This window comes from Pavona decussata, unplaced genomic scaffold (genome assembly GCF_977016875.1).
Source record: "Pavona decussata unplaced genomic scaffold, jaPavDecu1.1 SCAFFOLD_32, whole genome shotgun sequence".
Taxonomy (NCBI): Eukaryota; Metazoa; Cnidaria; class Anthozoa; order Scleractinia; family Agariciidae; genus Pavona; species Pavona decussata.
The window spans coordinates 2,519,674-2,545,000 of NW_028145455.1; the positions used below are offsets into that span (position 1 = coordinate 2,519,674).

The 25,327-nt window shown below is 38.9% G+C and overlaps 2 protein-coding genes across 3 annotated transcripts in view; both read left to right on the forward strand.

Annotated features, from left to right (window-relative positions):
- The first annotated feature begins 1,162 nt into the window (after nt 1-1,162).
- LOC146484631 (gelsolin-like protein 1) lies at nt 1,163-13,754 on the forward strand. The gene is made up of 15 exons (XM_085104521.1): nt 1,163-1,317; nt 1,424-1,483; nt 2,422-2,520; nt 3,084-3,176; nt 3,768-3,862; nt 4,190-4,265; nt 4,954-5,046; nt 6,582-6,653; nt 7,229-7,268; nt 8,732-8,814; nt 9,288-9,343; nt 10,140-10,231; nt 11,565-11,674; nt 12,416-12,523; nt 13,520-13,754. Exons 1-14 carry the CDS (start codon nt 1,231-1,233, stop codon nt 12,521-12,523), a joined length of 1,164 nt encoding a protein of 387 aa, XP_084960647.1. The 5' UTR covers nt 1,163-1,230; the 3' UTR covers nt 13,520-13,754.
- Nucleotides 13,755-16,039: 2,285 nt separating this feature from the next.
- The window catches only part of LOC146484632 (gelsolin-like protein 2), a 16,042-nt gene continuing 6,754 nt past the window's right edge, over nt 16,040-25,327 (forward strand). Inside the window, exons 1-11 of one of the 2 annotated variants that reach the window (XM_085104722.1) lie at nt 16,040-16,230; nt 16,359-16,448; nt 18,610-18,699; nt 19,452-19,547; nt 19,850-19,947; nt 20,916-21,015; nt 21,481-21,576; nt 21,995-22,063; nt 22,562-22,595; nt 22,985-23,034; nt 23,694-23,729. In XM_085104722.1, coding sequence (XP_084960848.1) covers nt 16,150-16,230; nt 16,359-16,448; nt 18,610-18,699; nt 19,452-19,547; nt 19,850-19,947; nt 20,916-21,015; nt 21,481-21,576; nt 21,995-22,063; nt 22,562-22,595; nt 22,985-23,034; nt 23,694-23,729 — 840 coding nt within the window. In that variant the 5' untranslated portion in view covers nt 16,040-16,149. The remainder of the gene's footprint in view (nt 16,231-16,358; nt 16,449-18,609; nt 18,700-19,451; nt 19,548-19,849; nt 19,948-20,915; nt 21,016-21,480; nt 21,577-21,994; nt 22,064-22,561; nt 22,596-22,984; nt 23,035-23,693; nt 23,730-25,327) is intronic. The other variant, XM_085104723.1, reaches the window with a different exon arrangement.

Consider the following 25,327-nt stretch of genomic DNA (forward strand, 5'->3'; position numbering starts at 1 on the left):
ATTGAATAGTTCGAGAAACTGAGTTGGCTGGAAAATTACAGCTTTTCGGATTTGCAACAAGTCAAACCCAGGAAAACAGATGATAAAATCTTTCTCACAGTCTTCACTTTAAAATGATCAAAAAATCGAAAAACTCACAAATTTCAAATGGAACCACAGGAACTAGAGATGTACCACTCAATAGCTTTCATTTGAATGATCGCAATTAAGGAATTCACCCATCGTCTTTAAATATAAAAACATTAAAAAAAAAAAAAAAACAAGACTCATCAATAAAAGAAAGAGAAAAGAACGTCTTTATTACACCATCTTGCACATGTAGATTTTTCTACATTTAAAAATCCGCGACTGCAACAAATTCCGTTTGCAGCTTTGGCAACATGGGAACTTTGTGGAACAAGTGCCGGTACAATGTAATCTGTTTGTGTAACCTTTTTATTACGGACAATTCAGGCCCCAGTTGTTCAAAGGCCGGATAACTTTATCCAGTGGATAAGTCACTATTCGACAGTTTCAATCTGTGCAAAGATTTCAGTATTTCCTCTTTTACAACCGAATATGTGCACTCTAACCACTGCTTAGTTGGGGAGTGTACGAAAACCTTGGAAAACATTTAAGGTGAAGTATATTTTAGACGCTGAAGAGTTCCTTATCCAGCGGATAAAGTTATCCGGCCTTTGAACAACTGGGGCCAGGTCAAAAAGCACTTTTTTCCTTCTTGGGTGTAGATTTAATTATTTTGCGAGTGCCAACGAGGAATGAGAGCCCAAAATTCGTTTCGGTAAAGCAAACCTTAAACTGATACGATACCAGCTTAATTACAGGAATGCCTGCAGGCAGCTGAGACAATAGAGTTAATCAGAGTTGTCTTTCACAACTTGTTCTGTAGGTGATCCGTGCTTTTATGACAAACTCTGTAGAGCGACAAGAGTTGGTTAAGCATACATAATTGAAAAGAAGCTAAACTCCATGCTGCGAAGATTTAAAACGATGTTTCGCATGAGCGAATAAGAAGCTTCGTTAAATAAGCCCGTTAACAAAAGTTACTGTTTGCAAGCTAAGAACAAAACGTTGTTTTTATATAAGGTCCAGTTAGAGAAATCTTGTTGACAATAAAACTTTGGGAACTATTTTGTTTAGTGAACTAGAACACGCACAGGCGTCCAATTCTCGATTGAGCTGTAACTTATAGCGGTCGACTGAAGAATTTTTCAATCGTATTTTGTGAAGATGGCTAGCACTGAAAAGCTTGAAGCTCCGCCTTACTCCTGGCAAGACGAAGATATAAACCTCGCCGCCGACGATTCGGAGATCACAGTAATACGCGCAACATTTTTAAATCGTTATTTTGATTAATTTTGACTTGCAGAATACGTTGAAAATATCGGCTTGTTTTAATTTGGAATTTTCATTGCTTCCGTAGAACTGGCGTGGCCGTTTTCAAGATTCAGGATTACAGGCGTGGAAAGTCGCTGAAGAAGGCGTAAGAAAATTGCTCTAATAACTTTTGATATCAAAAATTGCACGACATTACTTTCGAGCAAATTTACTTTAATTGCTACACTGTCTTAGTAATCGAAAATAAGCTTAATCCACGGGATTTCAGCTGAAACTTTAATTAAGGAACTTGAAGAGCACCAGCAGCTGCAATCAAAAGAAAACGCAAAAATTTTGAGCTATAATTTCGTTGTATTTTTAAAAAACATTGAGGCACTGGTAATAATTTTGTTGTGACTCAAAACGTTTTTCCTAACCAATTTTCCTGGAACAATAAGATGTGGTTTCTTTTGCTGCTTAGTTTAATAATTTTAGATTGAAGGAATAAAAATCAATCGCACTTCAAAACAACTCAGAAGAACTATTCAAGCAATCAACTACAATAATATTTCATGTGAATACATGCACTTGCTCATTATACAATTATGATGTACAGAAACTTTTTGACTGATTCTTAACTTAAGTTATCGCCGACGAAGACATTGTTTCACTGAACATAATTTCCTTTCCAAATAAGGCGAAATTTCAAGTTACTTGAACGGCAACTAAAATAAACAAAGTTGTTTATCTGCGGGGGGTTGAAAACCGTGTGAAAAAAATAATGCTGAAGAAACCAGCGGTTATGTGCTCTGAACAAATTTACTGACATTTTTTTACGAGTATAACTATACTTTCACACTTATCTTGAAAAATTAATTCCGTAGAATACTTTTAAGTTAAAATTATCTCTTTTCTTATAGTCTGAGCAAAATGCATACCGGTACTGCCAAACTCGAACTCCGTACTATACATAAAAATAACTACATTATATATTCTTTGCGTGAATCGCGCGAGAATCCTGCGTGTGGTATTTATTATACGCGCAATCTCTTTTAAAGGTATGTTTTCTTTCAAAAGTCCATCTTGGCCATGATTTCTTTTTAGGTCCTGGATTGGAGATTAGCCGCGGATGGAAAGTTCTTCAGTGACGAAGTGTACATAGTACTGAACGGTACTAAAAACACGAAAACTTCACCTGCCTCGGTAAGAAAAATAACCTGTTTATGTTGGCTTTCAGCTTATTGCAGTGGAGTGCAGTGGAGTGCAGTGGTATTCGCATTCGAAGTACTTTTGAAATTATGGCCTTCTGGTCAAAGAGATGCATTTTTATTGCTCCTTTTCGGATTTACAGCTTATGTTCATACATTTTGCATGTTATCCATCTTCTGTTAAGACAAGCTAAATCATTTTGTATTTATGCCGAAAATTTTCATCCGGGTAGTTTGCGTAAATGGTAAGCACCCCGCGATACTGAGACCTATCTCAAGATATCTAAGGGAAGCCCCTGTTACTTGGCTTTCCTACGGACTCAAATGATAAGAAATCCGTAAAGGAGAATTGAATGATGAAATCTTTGACATGGGGGGGGGGGGGGGGGGAGTGGTTTCCTCTCCTTTGATGAGAAATCTGGGGGCTTTTACGCTTTTACTGGGTTATAGCTAAAATGACAGAAATTATGCCCATATTTCTGTTTATGAGATTGGACATCACCCTTCCGTTGTTGAAGGAAAAGTAAAGAGTACACTAATTATTTCGCCTCTTTACAGGTAAGCTATGACATTCACTGTTGGGTTGGAAAGCAAGCCCCGGAGAAGCTGTACAAAAAAGGCCTCCACAATGCTATAGCTCTGGATAGGGAGGTAAGCAACTTGTACTTGGTAATTACAAGGTAAATTTAATATGGAACAATTTGCGAAAATCTATCGAAGAAATAAGAACATTTAGTTTATTCAAGAAAACGCTTAAGACCTATTCTCTCCTCAAACAGAAAGAGGAAAACATCAGTCATGAACAGTGAAAAGATATAATTAAATGAAATATAATTAATAGTATACTGTATATCACAGCCATGTGTAACTTGACAGTTGTAAGCTAGATCAGGGGTTCTCCTCGTAAAGCTCCAAAGGGTTTACATGAGAGTTCCTGCCCAAGGATAATTTAATCTATGATCCTTCATGTAATTACTTTGTAATGTGCAAAGTGATTGATTGATTGATTGATGGATGGATGGATGGATGGATGGATGGATGGATGGATGGATGGATGGATGGATGGATGGATGGATGGATGGATGGATGGATGGATGGATTGATTGATTGATTGATTGATTGATTGATTAGACAAAAGGGAACGGTAGGACAAAAACATTACAAGAAAAATGGTACTTGTGCTAAATTGAATTTTCAGGTCAGTAAAGTCAATTTTATTAATCGTTATTTCTTCTTTTTCAGATGGAGGGCAAACCACTCGTTCACCGAGAAGTACAAGACTTCGAATCGAAGCGTTTTACGAATTACTTTGAAGACTTCACTGTGTTAAAAGGAGGGTGTGTTTATGACGACCGTTTTCCATGTTTTGTTTTTTCTTCGCCAAAATTGAATAATAGAATAATATTTTTCAAGCACTGTTCCAACCCCAAGGTTGCACCATTCTTGGTGGATTAATTTTCTTTCTTTTTTCAATGCGGATACCCTTTTCTTTTATTTTCTTTTTTTTTTTTACGTTAGCATTCTTTGAGAGGGAGGGGTGAGGAGGTGATAAGGGGAGGTCCTGGGAGAAAACAGGGCTGGAAAAGGGAGCAAGTACCATTATTGACCACCTTGCTTTCCTGTAACTTTCATTTTCGCAATCAAGATTCTCTTTTTTATCACAGATCTGACGATTGTGTCAACTGTGACCTCCGTTCCGCGTACAAGCAGCGACTTCTCCGCATAACGGGATCGACTGGGGTAAGCATTATTCACTTGATACTGTGTTACTTTGTCAGCCTTCACGAAATGCCTCTCTCCGCTAATTTCAAGCTATCGTCTTATCCAACTGCTGAGTGATAACTGAACGTTTTTATCGCCAGGGAGGGCTTTTGAGGCTATTCAATAACTTCATATGCAAACTCGTATTGCATGTTTAAGGAAAATGTTCCTTTGAGTGGACAAACAGGTTATGTCTCTGTAGACCAACCTTCGATATTACTGAGAAATTTTACTTGATTACCAGCGGAATCATTTTGGTTTAAAAAGAAGCTTTAATTTCCGTCTTTTTTTTTAGATAAAAAATCTCTTGATATAAAAAAAAAGATAAATATTATCCTTTATTTGGCGAAGAAAAGAACGGTTTATCGAAAGCAGACTTCCAGAAAAACTGTGAGCAGTGGGGAACAGTTAATGCGCGCAGGATATGCACTTTTTCATTGTTCTAAGGCACAGTTGGTTTCCAATCACAGGTAAGTGAAAGTATCTGATGGCATCGGCGATATCCCTGTAAGAGGAACAACTGAGAGCGCGCTATGTATCACACTCAGTGTTCCATTCAAGCCAAGAACCTTGCCTTTGATGTAATAAAAAGCGGTATTCCCGTGTCCTTGTGAAAGTTATCGTCTAGACAAAGATATCAAGTCTTAATGAATTTTCTTTTTTGCAGCGCAATATTTGCGTCCGCGAAACAGCTTTGAAGAGAGGAGCATTGGACTCGAATGATGTGTTTATAATTGACACTGGGACGAAGATTTATGAGGTAACGTGTAATTTGTTGTCAAAGAGCGGGCATAGCGGGCAAAGAAAGACGTTGAAACTGAGGGAAGCAACGAACACGAATCTGAGGACAAAGAACATGCCTCGCACACTTTCCTCGCGGGCGCTTTCTCCTTCTGCCTTACATCATCCTCCCTGACGGTGATCGGATTGCAATTTGTGGAGGACTGTTTTAAAGCCACTTCTTTTATGGACAAAGAGATCTTGCATTTTTTTAATTTTCTATTTTATTGGTTTATTTATTTTTATTTGTTTATCTATTTATTTATTTATTTATTTATGTATGTATGTATGTATGTATGTATGTATGTATGTATGTATGTATGTATGTATGTATGTATGTATGTATGTATGTATGTATGTATGTATGTATGTATGTATTATTTATTTATTTATTTGGTGCGATTCGTTGTAAAGATTTAAACAACAGGGCTCGGTTGTTCAAAGGGTGGATAACGCTATCCGCCAGAGGGTGGATAACGCTATCCGCCAGATAAATCACTATCCAGTAGGTAGTGTAGTTTGTTTTGTTATCACCCATCCGCCAGATAGCGATTTATCCGGTGGATAGCGCTATCCGCCCTTTGAACAACTGGGGCCAGGTCCTTATCTTCATTATTTCATTTACATAATTATGCACCCTTGAGCATGAATACACACATGAGACATGCGCACTACAAATATTAAATTATTATTAATAAATTATTAGACTGTAAATCTCAAGCTAAACGAGAACAAGATTGCAACAGTGACATCGGATTTTCGTTGGTTCTTCCGTAACAGTTTGGAAACCTCAAACTCTTTGAGCGCACAAGACTCACAAAAAGGTCACATCGGACAGTCAATAGAATAGGCCCAGTTGTTCAAAGACCGATTAAACTAATCCTGGATTAACGTGAACTTTGATTCTAGTTTAATGACTAATCATTAAAGATTCTTCCAAAGAGTTTTGTCCCTCAGTTTTGTCTTAGACTTGTCTTTGACATTATTAGCTTAAACGTATACCTTTCAAGACCCAATTTTAATGAGCGAGATGCAAACATCGGTTAACTTTTAATCGTGGATTAGCGTTAATTGGCTTTCGAATAACCGCACTTTGGATTTGTCAGTCTCCACGCAGTCACAACGAGGCTACTGGTAAAGGAACGTGTTGGCACATCAACCGCACCCCCCCTCCCCCCCCCCCGCCTCCCCCGCCAGCATCCCCAACCAATTCTCTTCCCATGAATGCTTAGTTGCCTCGCTGACAGAGTCACGCGAAAACGTAGTGTCAACCTAATGAAAGCCATTTGAAGGTATATACAAGGGTACTCGTTGTAAAGACATCCCATTGGTTCCATAATTGCTTTACCGTTTTCAACTAGCCACATTTTGAAGTGAAAAATTCGCACAGGAACCGAATTTTCGTACCCGCGACAATTATGGTTTTGGATGAAAATTTGGGAGTTGTTGTCCCAGGGACAAGTTTTGCATGTACCGACCTTAACAGCTTCCTTATTCTTTAACCTTTTTTTTCAGTGGGTCGGAAAGGCAGTGAGCAGAAATGACAAAAAGGTTGAAAGAGTGAAGGAATATGCCAAGAAGCTTCAGGTACAGAAAGAATGTAGCTTAAAAATTGCTCTCAGTTTCTTGTGGTTAAAAGCTGAAGTCACCGTACAAGGTTTAGTTGTTCGCCTCTTTGTATACAACTGTTTATGTAGGCCATAGATTACGAGCCTCCTGTTAACCCTTTGAGCCCAAAAGTGACCAGCTTCAAATTAAATTCACTTTACAATATTTCTACTTGATAAGGAATAAGTATCATGAGAAAAAAAGGGGAACTATGATCACCACAGATACATGTAAGATGTTTGAGATTTGCATAAATTCGTGCGATTGGTACCGTAAACACTCTATAAGCCCCCCGGGGCTTATTTATCTCAAACACGTTTGAGGAGTGGAGGAGAGGCTCAATAAATTAATTCAGTCGAGGGTATACATTTGCCAAATTGTTTGAATAGCGTATAGGTCATTTTAATCATGAGGCGAAATCGTTTATTCCTAAAATAATTGTGTAGATTATAAGGTATAGCTCTATTTTTGTTTCTAAAGTTCAAATTTTGCAAGAAGAAAGCTGATTCCCTTTGAACTCTAAACTCAATTACACATTAATTTTGTTCTTGCAGACTGAGCGAGGAAAATCAGGCATCACAGTGGTGAGAGTTGGTAAGCCTTTTTGCCGCGGTTCGCTACCCGAGTTGTTTTGGGAAAGTTCTCATCAGAAACCTATTTAAAACAACATTTTCAGAACTAGACAAAACTATTTTTTTTTTCTGAAAACGGTAGCAAAAAAACAACAATAACAACGAAGACAACAGAAGGTCAGTTGAAAATGTCATTGTCAATTCTCCTTTCTAGGCAGAAGTCGTTTCACATTTGAAGAAGTAAATAAACGTTTCGTATTTTTTACTTTGACACTCTTCGAAAAAGCGCCGCTTTAGAGCTACAATGCTTCCGAGAGTACTGCGTTGTTTTTCAGGGGTGTGAGTATGTTGTGCTTGATCGGGTGGCGCTTTTCCAGGATTTATTTATTTACATATCATAATTTGTAAAGGTTTCCCATCGTGCAAATACAAGTGTAGTGCAGGTGTCGAGTGAAAAACAAAGAATGTGTGATTTACATGTGTCTGAAGTGAAATAAAGTGAAAATTAAAATGGTGTTTGGATTAATTACATCCATTTTGAAATCACTGGTGATCCTTGGAATCTGATTGGTCCAAAATGGTGCAATTTATTCCCAAATTGCACCCTTTTTTTGCTCTAAATCGCATCCTTTCTTTGGCCCATCAAAATGGAAATGAAATAACGCAAATAGAATATTAATATTGACAATGATACTCTGTGATTTCAAAATAGATGTAATTATTTGGTAATTGAACTGAGTGGAGTGCAATTTTGATCTGAAATCATACTTGTGATTTCAAATCAAACTCGCGCTGCGCGCTCGTTTGATTTTGAAATCACGCGTATGATTTCAGACCAAATTGCACTCCACTCAGTTCAATTACCAATATGAAGTGGGCGGCCGGGATTAATTTGAAGGCTGCAACAGTTTCCAATTCAATTAATTAAATATGAAGAGCATTCCAGTCTTTGATAGTTCTGCTGAAGAAACTATATTTGTAGGTGTAACATGAACTGCTTTGCATAAAGCGTTTTGGATGAAAATGGCGAGTGACACGGCTTTGTGTTGAACGTAAATACGGTAAACACGAAGGTAGAAACATCAGGAGCCCAGAGCACCCACAACTGCCTTAGCCATGTTTGGTTTTTGTAGTATGAGTCGTGACTAGGTGTATCATAACTCGATTCCCCTCCCGGATGGAACGCTGGTCCTTCACAGGGTTACCACTGCACCTTCCTGACCCCGACCTGGCCGGGAAAGCCAGTCCATCACAAGGTACCAGCTCTCCTCCCCCCCCCCCCCCCCCCCGCCTGGATGGACTGGTAGACCATCGCGGGAAGTTACCACTAGTAGCGCGTAAGCTTTACCTAACAGCTCATACGGTACATTTTAGTTCATACTGTAGTTTACACCGTAGCTCAATTGACAATTTGTTCAAATTAGGTTTTCTTTCGCTCTCTACTTCGGGTTTACTCCCTAAACGATGTTATTGTTTTCCTTTCAGACGAGAATGAAGCGACGAAAAATCATGCGGTGTACGACGTGTTCCCAAACCAAGCGAAAAAACGGAAGCCTGCTGTTCGAGAGGTAAAGCCTTTCCTCTGTTTAAAAAGACAGTGTTGCAATAAAGCATATTCTAATAATAATATGCTTTATTGCTTTTTAATCACTTTTTAATCATTTTTTCTTATTCTGCCAATTGCCTTAAATGCCTGGCCACTAAGACTATTGTCAACTGTGACCCAAATTAAACCCTGTTTTACAGTTTCAATGACGAGCAACATTTCTGTATACAATCGCTTCAACTGTTGTCCAGTTGACTTTAAGTATTTTAAACTTCAGCTGTTTAGTCGTTTCTAGTTAGCGTTGATCATACCGTAATCTAGACAAGGAAAAAAGCTCCAGGTTTTTGTCAAAAGAAATACGTTTGGGAAAGACCTTAAACCACCTCAATTCTTTAAATGTTTTTTTTTCTTCTTCTTCATGTAGGAAGATCCATGCAAGTTATAATGAGTTTTACTAAAAGCTGGTCCTCTTTTCCTCTTTTTTTCTTATTAAAGGCTGCTGCCTTTGTGTTTCATGGACAGCAAAAAAAGAGTATGTTTACTGTGAAACGGTATGTCTAAGTCCACTTAAAATTGAACCAACAACCATCAGTGTCCCGCTCCCCTTCCCTCCCCGTACAGTAGAAGAATGACTGCTTCAGCGAGTGCAGTCAATTTGTTTGTACTGAGCCGCAGCTTTAAGGTGGCAAAGCAATCACCCTCCCCCCTTCCCTCCCCCTGTCGCCTATATATTAAAACCCTTCATCAGGTATATTGTTGTGAATTGGTTACCGGGCATGGTTATCAAATTATGAATAATTAACGTCGAGCATTCTCAGAGGAGGGTACAACTGGCGACAGACATGGCCATTGTCTATTGAATTAAAGCGCTTTTTAATATAAAAAATACTTCAAAACTAATTCAGCATTTGAGTATGGGCCAAATGAAGCCAAAATTACCTGCTATCTTGCTTACAGCTTCAATGTTCAGCACATATGCGAGGGTAGTCGCAGCTGACATTTAGATCGATAAAAGAAGGCGAAAGGATCTAAACTCGTGCTTCGCACTAAATCTTGTCACTATAGTAAAAACCAAGGACAAGTTGTTCAAAGCACGATTCAGCTAATCCTGGATTAACGTGAACTTTGATTCGAATTTAATTACCACTCAATAAAGATTCTTCAAAAGATTTTTGTCCCTCAGTTTTGACTTGGACATTTTTAACATTAGCTTACCATTTTTTTAACGAGCGAGATGAAAACTTCGGTTAGCGGTTAACTTCAACTGGGTTTAGCATGCATGTAAATTGCTACAATGAAGATTTCTGAATGTTTTTTTACATGTCATGTCTGTGCTAATCTCCTCAGAAATCCATATCCTAACATAACATTTGAGGAGATGTTCAGGAAAGAAGCCGAAGGAGCAGACGTCTGCATCAGGAGGATGAATTCACAGGAAGGTCTGACGTCACTGAACATTTTTGCTCAGCTTCATTACCAGTGTCCTCTCTCTTCCTCGAAAAGAGAGAACCTTGGGAACGAAGTTGATTTTAGTCCTGAAATCCGCAAGTTTGGAATCTGAGCATGGCACGAAACAAAGTGTTTGTATGGGAAAAGTCTAAAATTTGTCTAAAGTTTATGGAACTATAAATTGAAGGCAAGATCAAGTCGAGGTGAAAAGTGATTGTAGCTTGATGGCATTGCACCATCTTTTCAAGTCAGGCTTTACTTGCGTCCTGAAAAAACAAACGCTAAAACTGTTTTCAGTTTGTTCTCCCATTGATAAAATCACTTGATATTTTCAGTTCCTCTAAGCGTTCTAGAAACATTCCGTGAAAGAACGGGAAGGATTTAGTTTTTATTTCAGCACAATATTCAGTCGCGTAGGAGGGGGGGGGCTCGAGGGGTTCGAACGAACCCCTTTGAAGATCAATAATGGCGGAAGAAAAACTTTTAAATAAAGTTTCTCTGGTCAAACTACATCAACAAAAGACAAATAGAGATATAAACCCATTCTTCAGGCCTTATGTCTTATCCTCCGACTTTAATTTTATCGCAACCTTCATCTGCGCCTACTCCTTCCTCTCCCATATGTCGGGTCTCACTGTAAAGCCTTCAGAAGAAAACAAACGACATCTTCAAAGCGTTTTCGATGGTATCGGAGGTAAAGGCAACTTACAAACGTCTTCGCACCAATCTTTCCACTCACTTTAACGAGATCTACGATCTAGCTTTAGCCATGGCAGAGAAAGTAGGAGTTGCTCCCACAGCGCCAAGGATTGCAGAACGACAGAGCCCTGGCTCTAATGCATATCAAATATGATATGTCTGTCAATCTTGTCGAGATAGTCAATTTGTTCGAAGGCCTACACCCGAGAATGATGCAGTTTACCAGCTCGGTGTATGACTATCAGCGGATCGAATAGCTATCAGAACTTGACAGGGCGCAGAATGTACATTGAACTTTCTTGTTTAAGTTGAAACAAATATGCCGTTGAAATGATGTATATTGCTTAAAAAGCCGCTGTAAAACAAAGTTGTGATTTGCCTAAAATGAGTCTCAAAATGCAGGAAATGAGGTTTCTGGGAACCTAGATTTTCAAAAATATCTGGGGAAGCATGCCCCCAGACCCCCCTAGTAAGAGCGCCTCCGGCGCTCAGTAAGATTTGGGGTCCAACGAACACCCCTATCGAAACCTTAGCTACGCGCCTGAATATTGTATTAAAAACTAAATTGGTAAGGATCTCCATGATGTAACCAAATTAAATCCCGCTTATTAAATCAAATTCTAGTTACTGTTGTTGACGTCCGCTTTGGAAAAAGGGATTGCGATGATCACTTGTTCATACGGATTGGTGACGAGTGGCAGGGTGACCAGAATATTGCTTTGATCATTGGCCATGTAAGTTAATACATTTATTACACGCTGATATTATTTAGCCAGGCTAGCTTCGTGCGTTGGCAAAGTTTTGGCGTCGGATTCGCGGCGGCGAGCGTCACAAAGCAAAAGAATTTGATGAAAAATTGATTGCTCTGCGAGTGCGTTATAAACCGTCTTTGGTACATTTTTTTCCGTTCTCTGCAAAATAACGACGTGAAATGACCAAATTCAAAGTTCTACCATTTCTCTTGCTGGATAATTGGGCCTCATTGTACAAGTTGAGCGAATTGAAACAGGCCTAACTGAAATAACCGCAAAGTAGTCCAAGCAAAGTTAACTTATATTTTCTAAGTGACGTCTTTGTTGGCTTTGCCATCGTGCTTGCTTAAAGTCCCTAGTTAAGTACTTTGAGTTTCTAAGAATTTTTTGGCCAGCCGAAAAGATCCTTTGGTGGCGTCGAGTTTGACGGTGGGCGAATTCATAAAGTGTATTAATCATTCAAACCATTCAGCGAGCATTTCTTTTCTGTCCTGTAGCATTATTTGAGACGTTGCACAAACAGATTGTGACTTTTGAGTCTGTGAATTCAATCCTAAAGTGTGAATATCCATATATAGCCGGTATTGTACTTGCACCGCTCTTGAGATTAAACGGATTACCGAATACCCTCACCCTAACGATCCTATCATTTAAAACCTATCCGCTAACATACTTCAGCACAAGACTTTTACTAACACCCTCGATGTTTTTTACAATCAACAGTATTACTTAAAGCTTTGCCCTGATGAGGATAAACACCCATGTATACCAATGACTGTCGTAAAAGAAGGCCAGCTGTCAACTCAACTCAATGCCGCTATCGGCGTATAAGTAAGTGACGTCTTCGTTTAATTTAAACTGTGTGAAAGGTGCTAGAGAGGAGGAAAGAAAGAGGGATCCCCCCTCCCCCTTTGAGCTACGCCCATTTTCAAATAAGAACTGAAGAACTGCTTGTTTTTTTTTTGCGTCCTTGAAAATAAAATAGATAAAAATAGGTACACGATGAGTACATTTCATCGCAGCTCATGTTAATTGTACTTTTTAATATTTGCTTGTAGATTATATATATATTTAGATTCTTTGTAGATTTTAGATATCTAGGACCTTCTCGAAAACCGCAGTATTTGTGATAGAAGCTTTCTAATAAAAGATTGTAATAATAATAATAATAATAATAATAATAATAATAATTATTATTATTATTATTATTATTATTATTATTATTAATAATAATAACAATGAGTACACGATGAATTCTCTCGTCTCGTCGTCTTCATCGTGTACTTATGTAATGTCTAAAACACGAACAGCACTGTTTTATCGGGATTTAAAACCACGAGGCGCAGCCGAGTGATTTTAGACCCGATAAAGCACGTGCTGCGAGTTTTTTGAACGGCTTCAAAAACATTCCTGGAGAAGTGTGTGTCAAGAGAGTTCATAACAATGATGCTTTTGTCAACGTTGGAAATTAACATACGAGAAAAACATTAAACACTGCATACTAATAAGGAGGAGGTTTTATTGGGTTTTTAAACCACTGCACGTGATGTTTTATCGACCATTTGATAGGTCAATGTGCTTATGAATTATTAATGATTTTTGAATACTATCTATTTCCTTTTCATAGCATTGGGTGGTTGGCTTGTTCTTGAAAATAATACAAAGTTATACCTACCTCAGTCTGCTTTTTTGGTGTAAAGAAAAGAGCCTCATCATCAAGATAGAATGTTCTGACTCGCTGTTCAGCATACATCCGAAGCTAATCATCAGGTTATCCAGGGGGTTTATGGAAAGTTCTAATTATGTTTTCTGTTTTATTCTTTCTAGATACAGTGCATCCAATGATGGCAGTCATGAAGAGATTTTAACGAAAGACAATTCTTGCTCATTTCCTGAAAAAAGTTACCACACGGCAAAATACTTAAAATGTGACTTCAAGTTTTAAACCCACAATGCTTCACTTAAGCGCAAAGTTAGGCTTAAATACAATTTAAAATAGTGCTTTTATAGCTGAGTAAAATAATTAAAGGAAAAGAAAATTAAGAGTCTGCCTTGCTATTCATGTCGAGATTCTGTTTAACCTCATCTTCTTTTTCGAGTGAAATTTCGAACCAAATTAAGCCAAGCATGCGCAAGCAGGTTACAATGTGCGTAGAATAAGTTTTTGTAGAAGGCGTCTGCCCCATTACAACCCTACACTAGTAATAAATCCAAAAACTTGGGAGTGCGTTCTATGAAATCAATCCCAGGCTCTCCCTCCTTTGCCAAGTTAGTGATGATGTCATCCGCCCCAGCAAAATCAGCGGGGGATACCAAATACGCGTCCCAAGATCCATTCATTCGTTGATTGTCTCATACAATCTCGACTCCAAACGCAATAAAGAGTGCGTTCTTTCTACGTCGAACGCAATTATGACCAATAACCAACGATGGGCCAATAGTAAATCGGGAGTTTAAGCAGCGAGAAGGAGGAGGACGCCTTAGCTTAACAAGTTAACTTTCTTCGTTTGTGGACTTATCAACCACTGACTTACTAGCGAGAGTCGATTCGGGGGGAAATTAAGCACAAAGAAGTCTTATCGCTGCAGCTGACGGTTCATTATGTTGATCTGTCATTTTATTTATTATGCCTTCGCTAACGATAGGCAGCGTCAAACGTTTTGTCATCGCTGAATGAACTAGGAAGTGTAACGAGGCCGTAATTCAATGACGCCATCTAATACCCGACCCCCCACGCGGTTGGGGACTGGCACTAGTTACATGCGTGTAATAACGATTTTTAAAATCCATCTCTTCATGATCACCCGTTATACATTTCCCCGATAAAACGCCACAAACACTACAAAACAGATTATCACGCGATACCATCCCTAAAAATCTCCTTAGCAACAGATGTTAATCTGTAGTTAAGTTAGTGTCCCCTTAAAAATGCTGATGCAGTCAGCTTTGGAGAAAACATTGTTTTAGATGAAACACATTTGAAAATATGGAAGGGTAATAACCAGGACAAGCCATGCATACTGAAGATTTAAAACGATCTCTGGTTAAAAATTTATAAAAAGATATAAGAAGCTTTCGTCTGTTTGACCTGCAGTCTTCGAAGGGGAGATCAAACAGTCGGCTTACATCTTTTTTATAGATTTTTAACCAGAGAACATTTTATATCTTTCTTCACCAAGAAACATATTTAACCGGAGAAAACGTCAAAAATGCACTTATTCGTTGATGCGATCTCTACCCGGGGCATCTGCCCAAACAATCCCACAATCCTTTACTCGTACCAGTCTCCTCATGGTTGTCGGTTGGATGACTCGGCTGATTTTCTGCGATGTTTTCCAGTTTTTCGATGCTTGAATTGCATTCGCTACGACTAAAATTACGCCTAAATAGAAGATAAAAGACAATACTGAGAAAATAAGAAAGATCGATACATGCAACTCGGTACGTAGATTATGATGTGACTCACAGTTTTCCTGTTTGATGTCGAGAGGAAGCTATAAACATCAACATGTTGAGTAAACTGACGTTGAAAATACCAAAACGCCACAGGATAGGTTCACAAGAAATTAAGCATTACTAAGCCTCGCTTTTCGAACACTGAAAATGTTTGAAGAAACTTGAACTTTTTCAAACAAGTGAACGTTGACTAATAATATTGCTGGCAGTGCAGAATAAAGCAAAACTTGTCAGATCAGACCAAATAGTCGGATCTGACACGTATTTTGTTTACATATCTCGGACCAATACTCTGAAGGTCAACTGTCGACCACAGAAAGATGTTGTCCCTCGCTAAAGTCTTTTCAAGCAGGCATGCGCACGCGCGACCTTAGCAGGATCCTTAAATATAAATTAGAGCTCAAATTCGCAAAGGGTTATTTTATAAGAATAATAAAAAGCATTTAAGATCTTGTTTTAGCTCATTCCATTCTGCTGAAGAAGCCTTTGTAATAAGAGCGTCAGAATGTGTTTAACTTTAATTTCTAGTTTTTGTGGAAGTGAATTGTCACAAATTAATACGAATGTTCCAGACACAAGAATAAACTTTATTTCTTATACTTTAGACCTTGTATTATTTCATAATGTGAATACCAGATCGATAGACTTCACTTAAGTCTGGCTTGATTGCAACCTATTGTAGGTCCAGATTTTTATTTCCCGAAATTGCGAGAATTTTTACAAAGCCTACAGAAGCCAGGTGCTACAATTAATGATTCATAACACATAACTTTATGGAAATTAAGTAAGACATCCCGACGATCTCTCACAATAGCACTTAACTTGGGTTATATCTGAGCTTGTCTTGTAGACCAATCAAATTTCAGTGATAAGCGGGTGGGCGAACTCTCATAGAGACCGTATTTGTTCAAGGGGAAGTGTTTCTGCTTCGGTATTATAACAGCCTCATACTAAAGAGCAACATCTTTTTCATCGGTATAAGAACTCCTAAACTCGCCGATATGAGTGGACTGGTAAAGCAAAAAGAATATGATTGGAAAGATTCTAATGTTGCCAAACTTGGAAGCAGCGAAGACCGGGAGGTGAGTTGTCAGTGTTTATTTAAATTAAGGAGGAACATCGACATCTTAGGTGAAGTTTGGTGTAATTTAAAGAACTTTGAAGAAATTTATGAGGAAATTTATTGGTGGTATTTTCAATCAACATTTAGGTTAAGAAATTCTCGGCGCAAAAAGAACCCGCCTGGAGAGGAACGGAGAACTTCGTAGGAACGAAAGTTTGGAGGATCGAGAAGTTTGAGGTAGGAAAAATTTTGTTTTCATTAACGTTCTAACAGCTGTCACAAAATCAGGATTTATTTCAAGTGATTGGCCTCAAAATCCCGCATATTCTATTTCACATCCCTAAAATACATTTTGTCTCAAATCTCGAGAGTGCATGTTAACATTTGGAAAACAAAAACGAAATTTCGTCTTGGATATTTAGACTCTACGAAGCAAAGAAAATTAACTCTTAAACTATTTTTCAAAGTATATCAGTGATTTTACCATGCTATTAATATTCATATCCAATTTCAAACAATACGGTCCTTTGCACCATAAAAGGTGAAGAAATTCTCATCTCCAGCCGTCGAAGTGACTTCCCATAGCTTCTTTTTTCCCCTGAACCAATCAAATGAAGTGATTTTTTTAGTCATGACATTTTTGCAGTCATCAACTGTATACCTTTTACAGTTTGAATTTCGTATTCAAAACTGAGTTAACTGATTGAGGGATCGCGTTCGCCTATTAAAGGAGCACTGTCACGTCGATTTTGCTCTATGTTGGCCAACTGAAACAGCTCAAATATTTGACAAAGAACCTCTTCCTTAACGTGAAATAGCTCTTAGAGTAGCGGGAGAAACTATAAAATGATTTATCTGGGGAAGAACAAACTAGAATCACTTTTTAGCAATTTGACCAAAATGCACAGGAAAAACTTGAAAAAATTGGCCAACTTTTCCAAGTTGCAATCCGTTTCCATTCTAGTCATCTGCAGACAAAATTGATTAATTCTAGTTTCTGTGCCCTAGTAGGGTTATTTCTAACAAAATTGAATCATTATTTTAATGTTCCCATCGATACAAATATGTTTTTCTCTATTCAGAGTGGCACTAAAATAGGTGACAAAGGGGCACTGTCAAGACAACTTTTATTGTATTTTGGTAAAAACTACTCAAATATTTGACAAAGAACTTTTTTTTAATAAGAAGTTAATCTTAGAGGACCGGGAGACAAATATTTTAGTGATTTGTCCGAGGAAGAAAAAGACTGTAATCATTTTTTAGTGATTTCTCTGAAAGATCAAGGAAGAACTTGAAAAACTTGGCCAATTTTTTCACGTTGTTATCCATTTCCATCCAAGCCACCCGCAGCCAAACATAATCAATCCTAGTTTCTGTACACTAGTAGGGTTATTGTTATCAAAATTGAACCATTATTTTAACAATTCCGTTGATTCAAATACGTTTCTGGCCATTCAAAGTAACATTAAGGATAGCTGACACTGCCCCTTTAAAATCCATACCCTAGTTCAGACCAAAAAGACTCAAAAACCATACCCTTTGGCGCCGCACACACCCACATAGCTTATATCGGGGAGTACCTCCCAGGGGACATAACGGTCCAGATTTGTTATAAATGACCGCCCAAGTGACAATGTAAACACTAAAGCAAAACAACTCTGACAGCTAAACTTTAGAAATATGGATAAAAAGCAGTCAAAATATCACTTTAGACAGACCGCGCTTAAACATGGCTTAGGGTTTCTACTTTCCTTAGGAAAGTATTTAAACTGTTCCATATATAAGAGGCAAACCTGAATGGAGACCAGAGACCCTATCATTTATTGGCACTAGATTTACAAATACAGCTCCTTGATCTTGCGTGGTAACCAAGAAAGTCACCCGATTTGATCCCAGTCCCCGCCAATGGCATTGAAGGAGACTGGGATCGAATGGCAAAAATAGTTGTTATGCAACGTATAAATAAAAATAGCCTGATGCTCCATCCTGCGGGGGCAATTTCCAATCAAACCTCTCGAACGCTTCTGTTGCAGATGAACGAGCGAGAAGATCTACAATGTAGCTTTGTTTTGTAGAACCTGTAGTTCAGGGCTGAGTTGCTCGAAGCATGGTTAGCGCTAACCATTGGTTAAGAGGTATTAAAACCTATAGGTTGTCATGATATTTAACCCGGGTTAGCGCTAACCATGCTTCGAGCAACTGGGCCCAGACATCAAGGTAGCATTTCTCCGATCATCCTAAATAATAACGCTGTAACTGGTCAAATAGTAATGAAATAGAGCTATCGAAAAAACTAATTCTGGCATTCTGAGCAAGGCATGACTTGCGTCTCAGTTACCTTTTAACAGCGAGTTTATTAATGAATAATTTGTGCTTGTTTTTATTCTGGCGATTTTAGGTGAAAGACTGGCCCAACGAAAAATATGGAAAATTCTACAACGGGGACTCGTACATCATTTTACACGGTGAAACGCCTCCTGATTCAAATGTTCGTATCTTTCTTTTAGATTGAATTTATATTTTTGAAAGGATGTAGGCAAAATGTAGGGAGGAAAGAAGGAAGGAAGGAAGGAAGGAAGGAAGGAAGGAAGGAAGGAAGGAAGGAAGGAAGGAAGGAAGGAAGGAAGGGAGGGAGGGAGGGAGGGAGGGAGGGAGGGAGGGAGGAAGGGAGGAAGGAAGGAGGGAAGGAAGGAAGGAAGGAAGGAAGGGAGGGAGGGAGGAAGGAAGGAAGGAAGGAAGGAAGGAAGGAAGGAAGGAAGGAAGGAAGGAAAGAAGGGAGAGAGGGTGGGAGGGAGGAAGGAAGGAAGGAAGGGAGGGAGGGAGGAGGGAGGAAGGAAGGAAGGAAGGAAGGAAGGAAGGAAGGAAGGAAGGAAGGCAGGAAGGAAGGAGGGGAGGGAGGAAGGAAAGAAGGAAGGAAGGAAGGAAGGAAGGAAGGAAGGAAGGAAGGAAAGAGGGAAGGAAGGAAGGAAGGAAGGAAGGAAGAAAGGAAGGAAGGAAGGAAGGAAGGAAGGAAGGAAGGAAGGAAGGAAGGAAGGAAGGAAGGAAAGAGGGAAGGAAGGAAGAAAGGAAGGAAGGAAGGAAGGAAGGAAGGAAGGAAGGAAGGAAGGAAGGAAGGAAGGAAGGAAGGGAGGGAGGGAGGGAGGGAGGGAGAGAGGCGGGAAGGGGGGAGAAAGGAAAGAAGGAAGGAAATGAAGGTATCGGTCCTTTCGTTGGTCGTTACACTTTTCTTTTCTGTTATAGGAAATATTGTACGATGTCCACTTTTGGATTGGAACTAAATCCACTCAGGATGAATACGGAACGGCTGCTTACAAAACTGTTGAACTGGACACATACGTAAGAAAAGAAATGAGTTTGGAAAAAACTTTTTAACCCTAAAGATATTAAGATTTTTCGTAGAAGGTTGAGGATTTTACTTGCTACTTATTTACATTTTATTATCGTTCATTGTATTGTATTATAATAATTAGCATTGTTAATTTATATATTATAGTAATTGCAATTAGGTTTTATTTAATTCTTAGACAGCCACAAATGTATTAGCCATGCTATTTTAAAAGTACCACCCTTCTTATATGGAAGTTACTAACTAACCAGTAACTAACTAACTAACTAACTAAATAAGAATTTTGTTTAAGTTGGACGACAGAGCCGTACAGCACCGTGAAGTTCAGGGAAAAGAGTCCGACGAATTTCTTGAGTACTTCGGGGCTGCATTCGAAATAGATGATGGCGGGTGAGTGACGAGGGAAACCATGCTTTCTATCAGTTCCATTTGTTCTGTAAGGGACTCTAAAGAGTGTATTTTAGAGCATATGCTTGTGGGGAAAAGGGGAGAATGAAAGGGGGGACTTAAATCGCATAAGTGAAAACCAGTTAAGAATCATACTCCCCAGGGAAAACATTTTCACAATTCCCTTTTTGTCTGACTGAAAACACGTCACCGTGAACATCTAAGATGACGAGAATTTTCATTTCATTTGTGTTATCAGTTAAGCGGGTAAAGCTACTCGTAGCATCTTACTCTACCATCAAAATTAATCAGCGGACTAAAGGTATAGAATGAGAAGACCACGGTGCTTTTAAAAATCTTATTGCGAGGGTCGGCATTTTCAGTTTCTAAATATGCAAGATGTTATAATCGTTTTAGTTCCCTTCCGTGCGTTTACAAAATAATCCAAAGGTTTTGGTTTACCTGATAGAAGATAAATATTCAGAGAAAAGTAAAAACGTTCGAATTCTGTAGAAGTTAAACGCACTGCGGTCAACTTCAGGTGGCACCGTAAGTGCGCGTCTTACCTCCTTGACCCAATCCCTTAGCAGTCACTGTAAGATTGTTACCGGGTGGTATTTGAATTTGGAAATGTTGGTTTTTGAGGAGACGGGAAAACTTGGAGAAAAACCCTCGGAGCAGGGTTTGTCAGTCGTTAGACTGACAAATGTCACCCTCGTTAAACAAAGTTGATTTATTTTATTTATTTATAAGGAACAACCAACAACAAACTTAACCCACATTTGGCGTCAACTCCGGGGATCGAACCCGGGCCACGTTGGTAGGAGACGAGTGATCTCATCACTGCGCCATCCTTGCTCCCCTCACAAGTGCCATCCCTGCCTCCCCTCCCCTGTGCCATCCCTGCCTCCCATTTGAAATGTTCCCCACCAACTCAAACAGAAAAAGTGTTTTTCATACCATTCCTACAGAATTGAGTCTGGCTTCACGCATGTGGACGTGGAAGAGCCCTTGTGTTTCAAGGAAACTGTTGTGATGCATTACAAGAAGGTGAAAAACGAGGAGACCGGGGTAAGAAGAATGGTTCACAAAACTAACACAATTTACCACGCTTATCAAAAGAAGGGAAAATGCCGCAACCAGAATCTGTAACTATAGCTTATTCTTTCTCTGCCTTTGACGTAACCCTAACTAAACCGGGGGGGAGGGGGTGTAAAGTTGATTCCGCCCGCGTAGACGAGCTTGCAAACGCAAGAAAAAGTTTGTGACTTTTTCAGAAATTTATCTGGAACATTTCGGTTGTTGAGTCAATGCTCGTTGAAATTGATGTTGCCATGGCAACCAAATTCGTACTTTGTTACCCTGCAGCCTGTGCTTAGGAGAGGGGTCTGAGTGAATTCAGCCATACTAAGGCATAACGGCCGAACTCGAGTCCAACCTAAGACATTTCCAAAGGCTCTCCCCTTCTCCACCCTCTCTTTCGCGATAGAAACTTAATTTTTGACAATGTTTGTACATCTTTTATCTAATTAACAGAAAATGGAGTACCGAGCGGTGGTGGTGCCGCTTTCTAAGGCGAATTTGCGCTTTAATGGCTATGTGGTGGTTTTCGCTGGACCTTGCATAATGCAGGTAATGTTTCAACAGTGAATAATGCGCCCTTCGTTTCAAACGTGCATCATACCCTCGGGCACTTCCCGGGCATTTGACTACTGATTTTCTGTTCCGTGGAGTAGGGGCATATGAAGTGTCAACACCAGTGATCTTGTCCGGCGCGCGATTGGCTCACCAAGAAGGGTCACCACAAACTTTGCAGTGTATTCGAAGATGTGTACATAGAAAAATTGATTAAATGTGAGTGAATCCAAATAGTGTATACAAAAAATTGAAACATTTGTTTTTGGGAATGGGCAATTGATCGTCAAATTCGGTGTTAGGGTAGAGCATTTGAAGGGCTTTTTGGTCCTGCGGGGAGGGAATTTAAACAAACAAATTTTTAAAACTTTAATTGAGGCTACTTTAATGTATTAATGGTCTTATTTTCTTAAAGATCAAGCCGGACGGACAACCTGACATCGGCAGCTTCTCCCCGTTCAATACATTCTGGAACGACCAAAAGGTAGATAGCAACTCTTTTTTACTTTAGTGAAATGTTCTTTCTTTATAAACTAGTAAACAGAAACTGATACAAATTCTTTTAATTAACTATCAGGATTTTTTCGGGAGCGTCTTGGATTTAAGGTTACTCCAAACCTTCGTGGGTACCTTCCCGAAAAAAATTAGTTCGCGCGCTGTTTGTTAGGAAGCTAACCACAAACTATATATCAGCTGCAGTTCAATGCATTGAAATTGAACAGGTGGAGGGGTTTACAATTGAGTGCTGCAAAACAAAAACAAAAGAAATTACTGTGGCCAATCACAGTAGATATAAACAGCACAATGTTCCTAACCAATCACGGCAGAGTGTAGTAATCCAAAACCAAAGCAAACGCGAATAACTTTCGACACAATTGAACCCGCTCCATTGACTGAGGTCATGTGCCCGCTTTAGGGCGTCCCTGCGAAGTTTTAGGAAAGTAAAACTATTTATTTCCCTTTTTTCTTTTCTCTGTTGTAGACACTTTACCCCAAAGCTCAATTCAAAATTTATGGTAAGTCTATTGGTCTGCATTTTCTAGCACTTTACATTGTGCGTAGGGATGACACAGTGGTGAGAGCACTCGCCTCTCACCAATGTGGCCAAGGTTCGATTCCCAGACTTGGTGTCATATGTGTGATGAGTCTATCTTTGGTTCTCGTCGAGAGGTCAGTTTTCTCCGGGTACTCCGGTTTTCCACTCTCCTCAACTTGAACCAATATTTCCAAATTTCAATTGGATCTGGAGGGTGTCCCCAAGAAGGGCTCTTCTTAAAATACATTGGCACTTAAATAACGTAGTTTTTTGCCTTTATTTTGTAGATTCTTCACTGTGAAATTGTGTGGCTATATAAATTAATTATTAAAATATTATAATTTCTTATTTTAATCCTTAATTTTTCAGAGTCCCTGGAGGAGCTTGAGCATGATGGAGAGCACAATAAATTCTTCAAGGTGAAGTACTCATTTTTTTATTTATTTATTTATTTATTTATTTATTTATTTATTTATTTATTTATTTATTTATTTATTTATTTATTTATTGGTGGAGCTGGGGTGGGGGAACATCAACCATTAACATGACTTGAGTCATGTCTGTTGCACTTGCACTTCAGTTCCACATAATTCATGGCCGAACAAATGAATACTCTGTCTTAGAGACCGTAAAGCAAGTTGTCAAGGTGCTTATGGGAATTTGTTCGGCTTTGGACAAAACCTTTTCAATCAAGTACAAGGAAAAACGAGTTTGCCAAACTGTGCCTTCGATTAGCCTTAATTTCTGCTTGTAACTGAATAAGTCAATATTACCGGTGAAAATCGTGTTCATCAATTAAGCTCTTACCCACCAAGTTTCTTAAAGTCATTCATGATAATTCATGAAGAGAAAACAACTTAGGAAGTCACTACGTTGAAGGAGGTTTGGAAGTGCGATCTTAATTATCGTTAAATTTGGTGAACTTTTGCTTTGAATTTCTCCTCGCCAAGAACTATTTATTTAATAGTTTGAGAAGCTATATCAAACACTCTGAACAAGAGTCTTTCATCGGATTAAAACACCGTATTATGACACTGTACTCTCAATTCACGTATTTTACAACATGTTTCATCTGCAGGGTGTATTTCCTAACCGGAGAAGCAAACCAAACTTTGTAAGCCGGCTTAACTAACGTGTTTAGTGCGTTGTTCCCTGCGCGTTCAGTTTTTCAGCAACAACATTACAACCTTATTAGTTGTAAAATCGAAAAGTGAATTCGACACAATGTCCCAAATTCAGTAAGACTGTATTGTAGTTAGCGTTGACACTTACATAAAGTGTTTTTGTTCTTTCCTTTGTTTGTTTGTTTTTGTTATTGTTGTTGTTGTTGTTGTTGTTGTTGTTGTTGTTGTTGTTGTTGTTGTTGTTGTTTAAAAAAAAGAGAGAGAGAGAGTGAGAAAAGAGTCCATGCGTGTCGACTAGTGATTAGGGGTTCAAAGGGAAGAATATAAGTACAAAGCTGCTAACCAGGCGCGGATCCAGGATTTTGAAATGGGGGGTGAATTTTTGTAATATTGTTATTTTTTATAGAGCCAAAGCCTGGTTGAGGTGTTTGAGGTCTGTGCAGCGAAGAGCTCTCAAGGAGCTTATTAACGTTAACAACAAAGAAATTATTCTCAAAAAAGCAGATAAAGGCAGAACAACCGTCGTTATGAACGGAGAAAACAAAATCAACGACGGACAGAAACAATTGGATGATAGAAATAACTGTCAGCCACTAGACGAACCAATGGTTAGAGACACATCCCAGAGAGTTAAACACCTCATTAATGCCCTTCATCAAGCAGGGTGCATAGACGAAATGACGGTTAAATGGTTTAACCTAACACCAAATCCGCCTCGAAGCCCAGTGTTTTATACCCTCACAAAAATTCACAAACCGACATTAGTCGGAAGTCAAGACCTATCATATCTGGGTGTGATGGCCCAACAGAACGCCTATCATCATTCGTAGACAAACTACTTCAGCCAATAGCACAAATATAGGACTCGTTTCTAAAAGATACGACACATTTCATAAGGTTTATTGAAAGCACTAGGGTGCCTAGAAACGCTTTTCTAGTCTCAATGGATGTCACTAGCCTTTACACGAATATCCCACAGGAGGACTGAAAGAATCACTATAGTATGCAACGCATACGAGAACTTTCATGCCAATAACCCTCCTATAGCTACAAATTTCCTCAGAGAAATGCTCAGCCTTATACTGAAGGAGAACTCCTTCCAAACACACGGAACTGCCATGGGCACTAAAATGGCAGTAGCTTTTGCCAACATCTTTATGGCATCTATAGAAAAGGAGATCTTAAGGCAGAGCGTTCACAAACCACTAATGTGGAGAAGATTCATTGACGATGTATTTTACTTGTGGGATACAAACAAAGAAGAAATAGAAAATTCATTGAGCAAGCAAATTCGTACCACCCTACCATAAAGTTTACCGCTGAAGTCTCACAATAAGAAACAACATTCTTGGATACAACAGTCTATAAGGGACAGAGATTCGAGAAAGAATCGATTCTCGACGTGCGCACACATTACAAACCTACTAAAACATTTCAGTACACAAACTACAACAGCTGCCACCCAGCAGGCACTTCTGAGGACAAACGCTTCTCAAGTAGTGTTTGACGAAAACATTAAAAACTTTAAAACACGCCTGGTATCGAGAGCTTATCCTAGTAACCTGGTGGACAAAATCCTCTCCGAAGT

Coding starts and splice junctions, on each gene's coding strand:
- LOC146484631 (XM_085104521.1), top strand. CDS start 1,231: ATGGCTAGCACTGAAAAGCTTGAAGCTCCGCCTTACTCCTGGCAAGAC. Junction 1,484..2,421: donor GGAAAGTCGCTGAAGAAGGC/GTAAGAAAATTG, acceptor ATTTCTTTTTAG/GTCCTGGATTGGAGATTAGC. Junction 10,232..11,564: donor GAGGATGAATTCACAGGAAG/GTCTGACGTCAC, acceptor ATCAAATTCTAG/TTACTGTTGTTGACGTCCGC.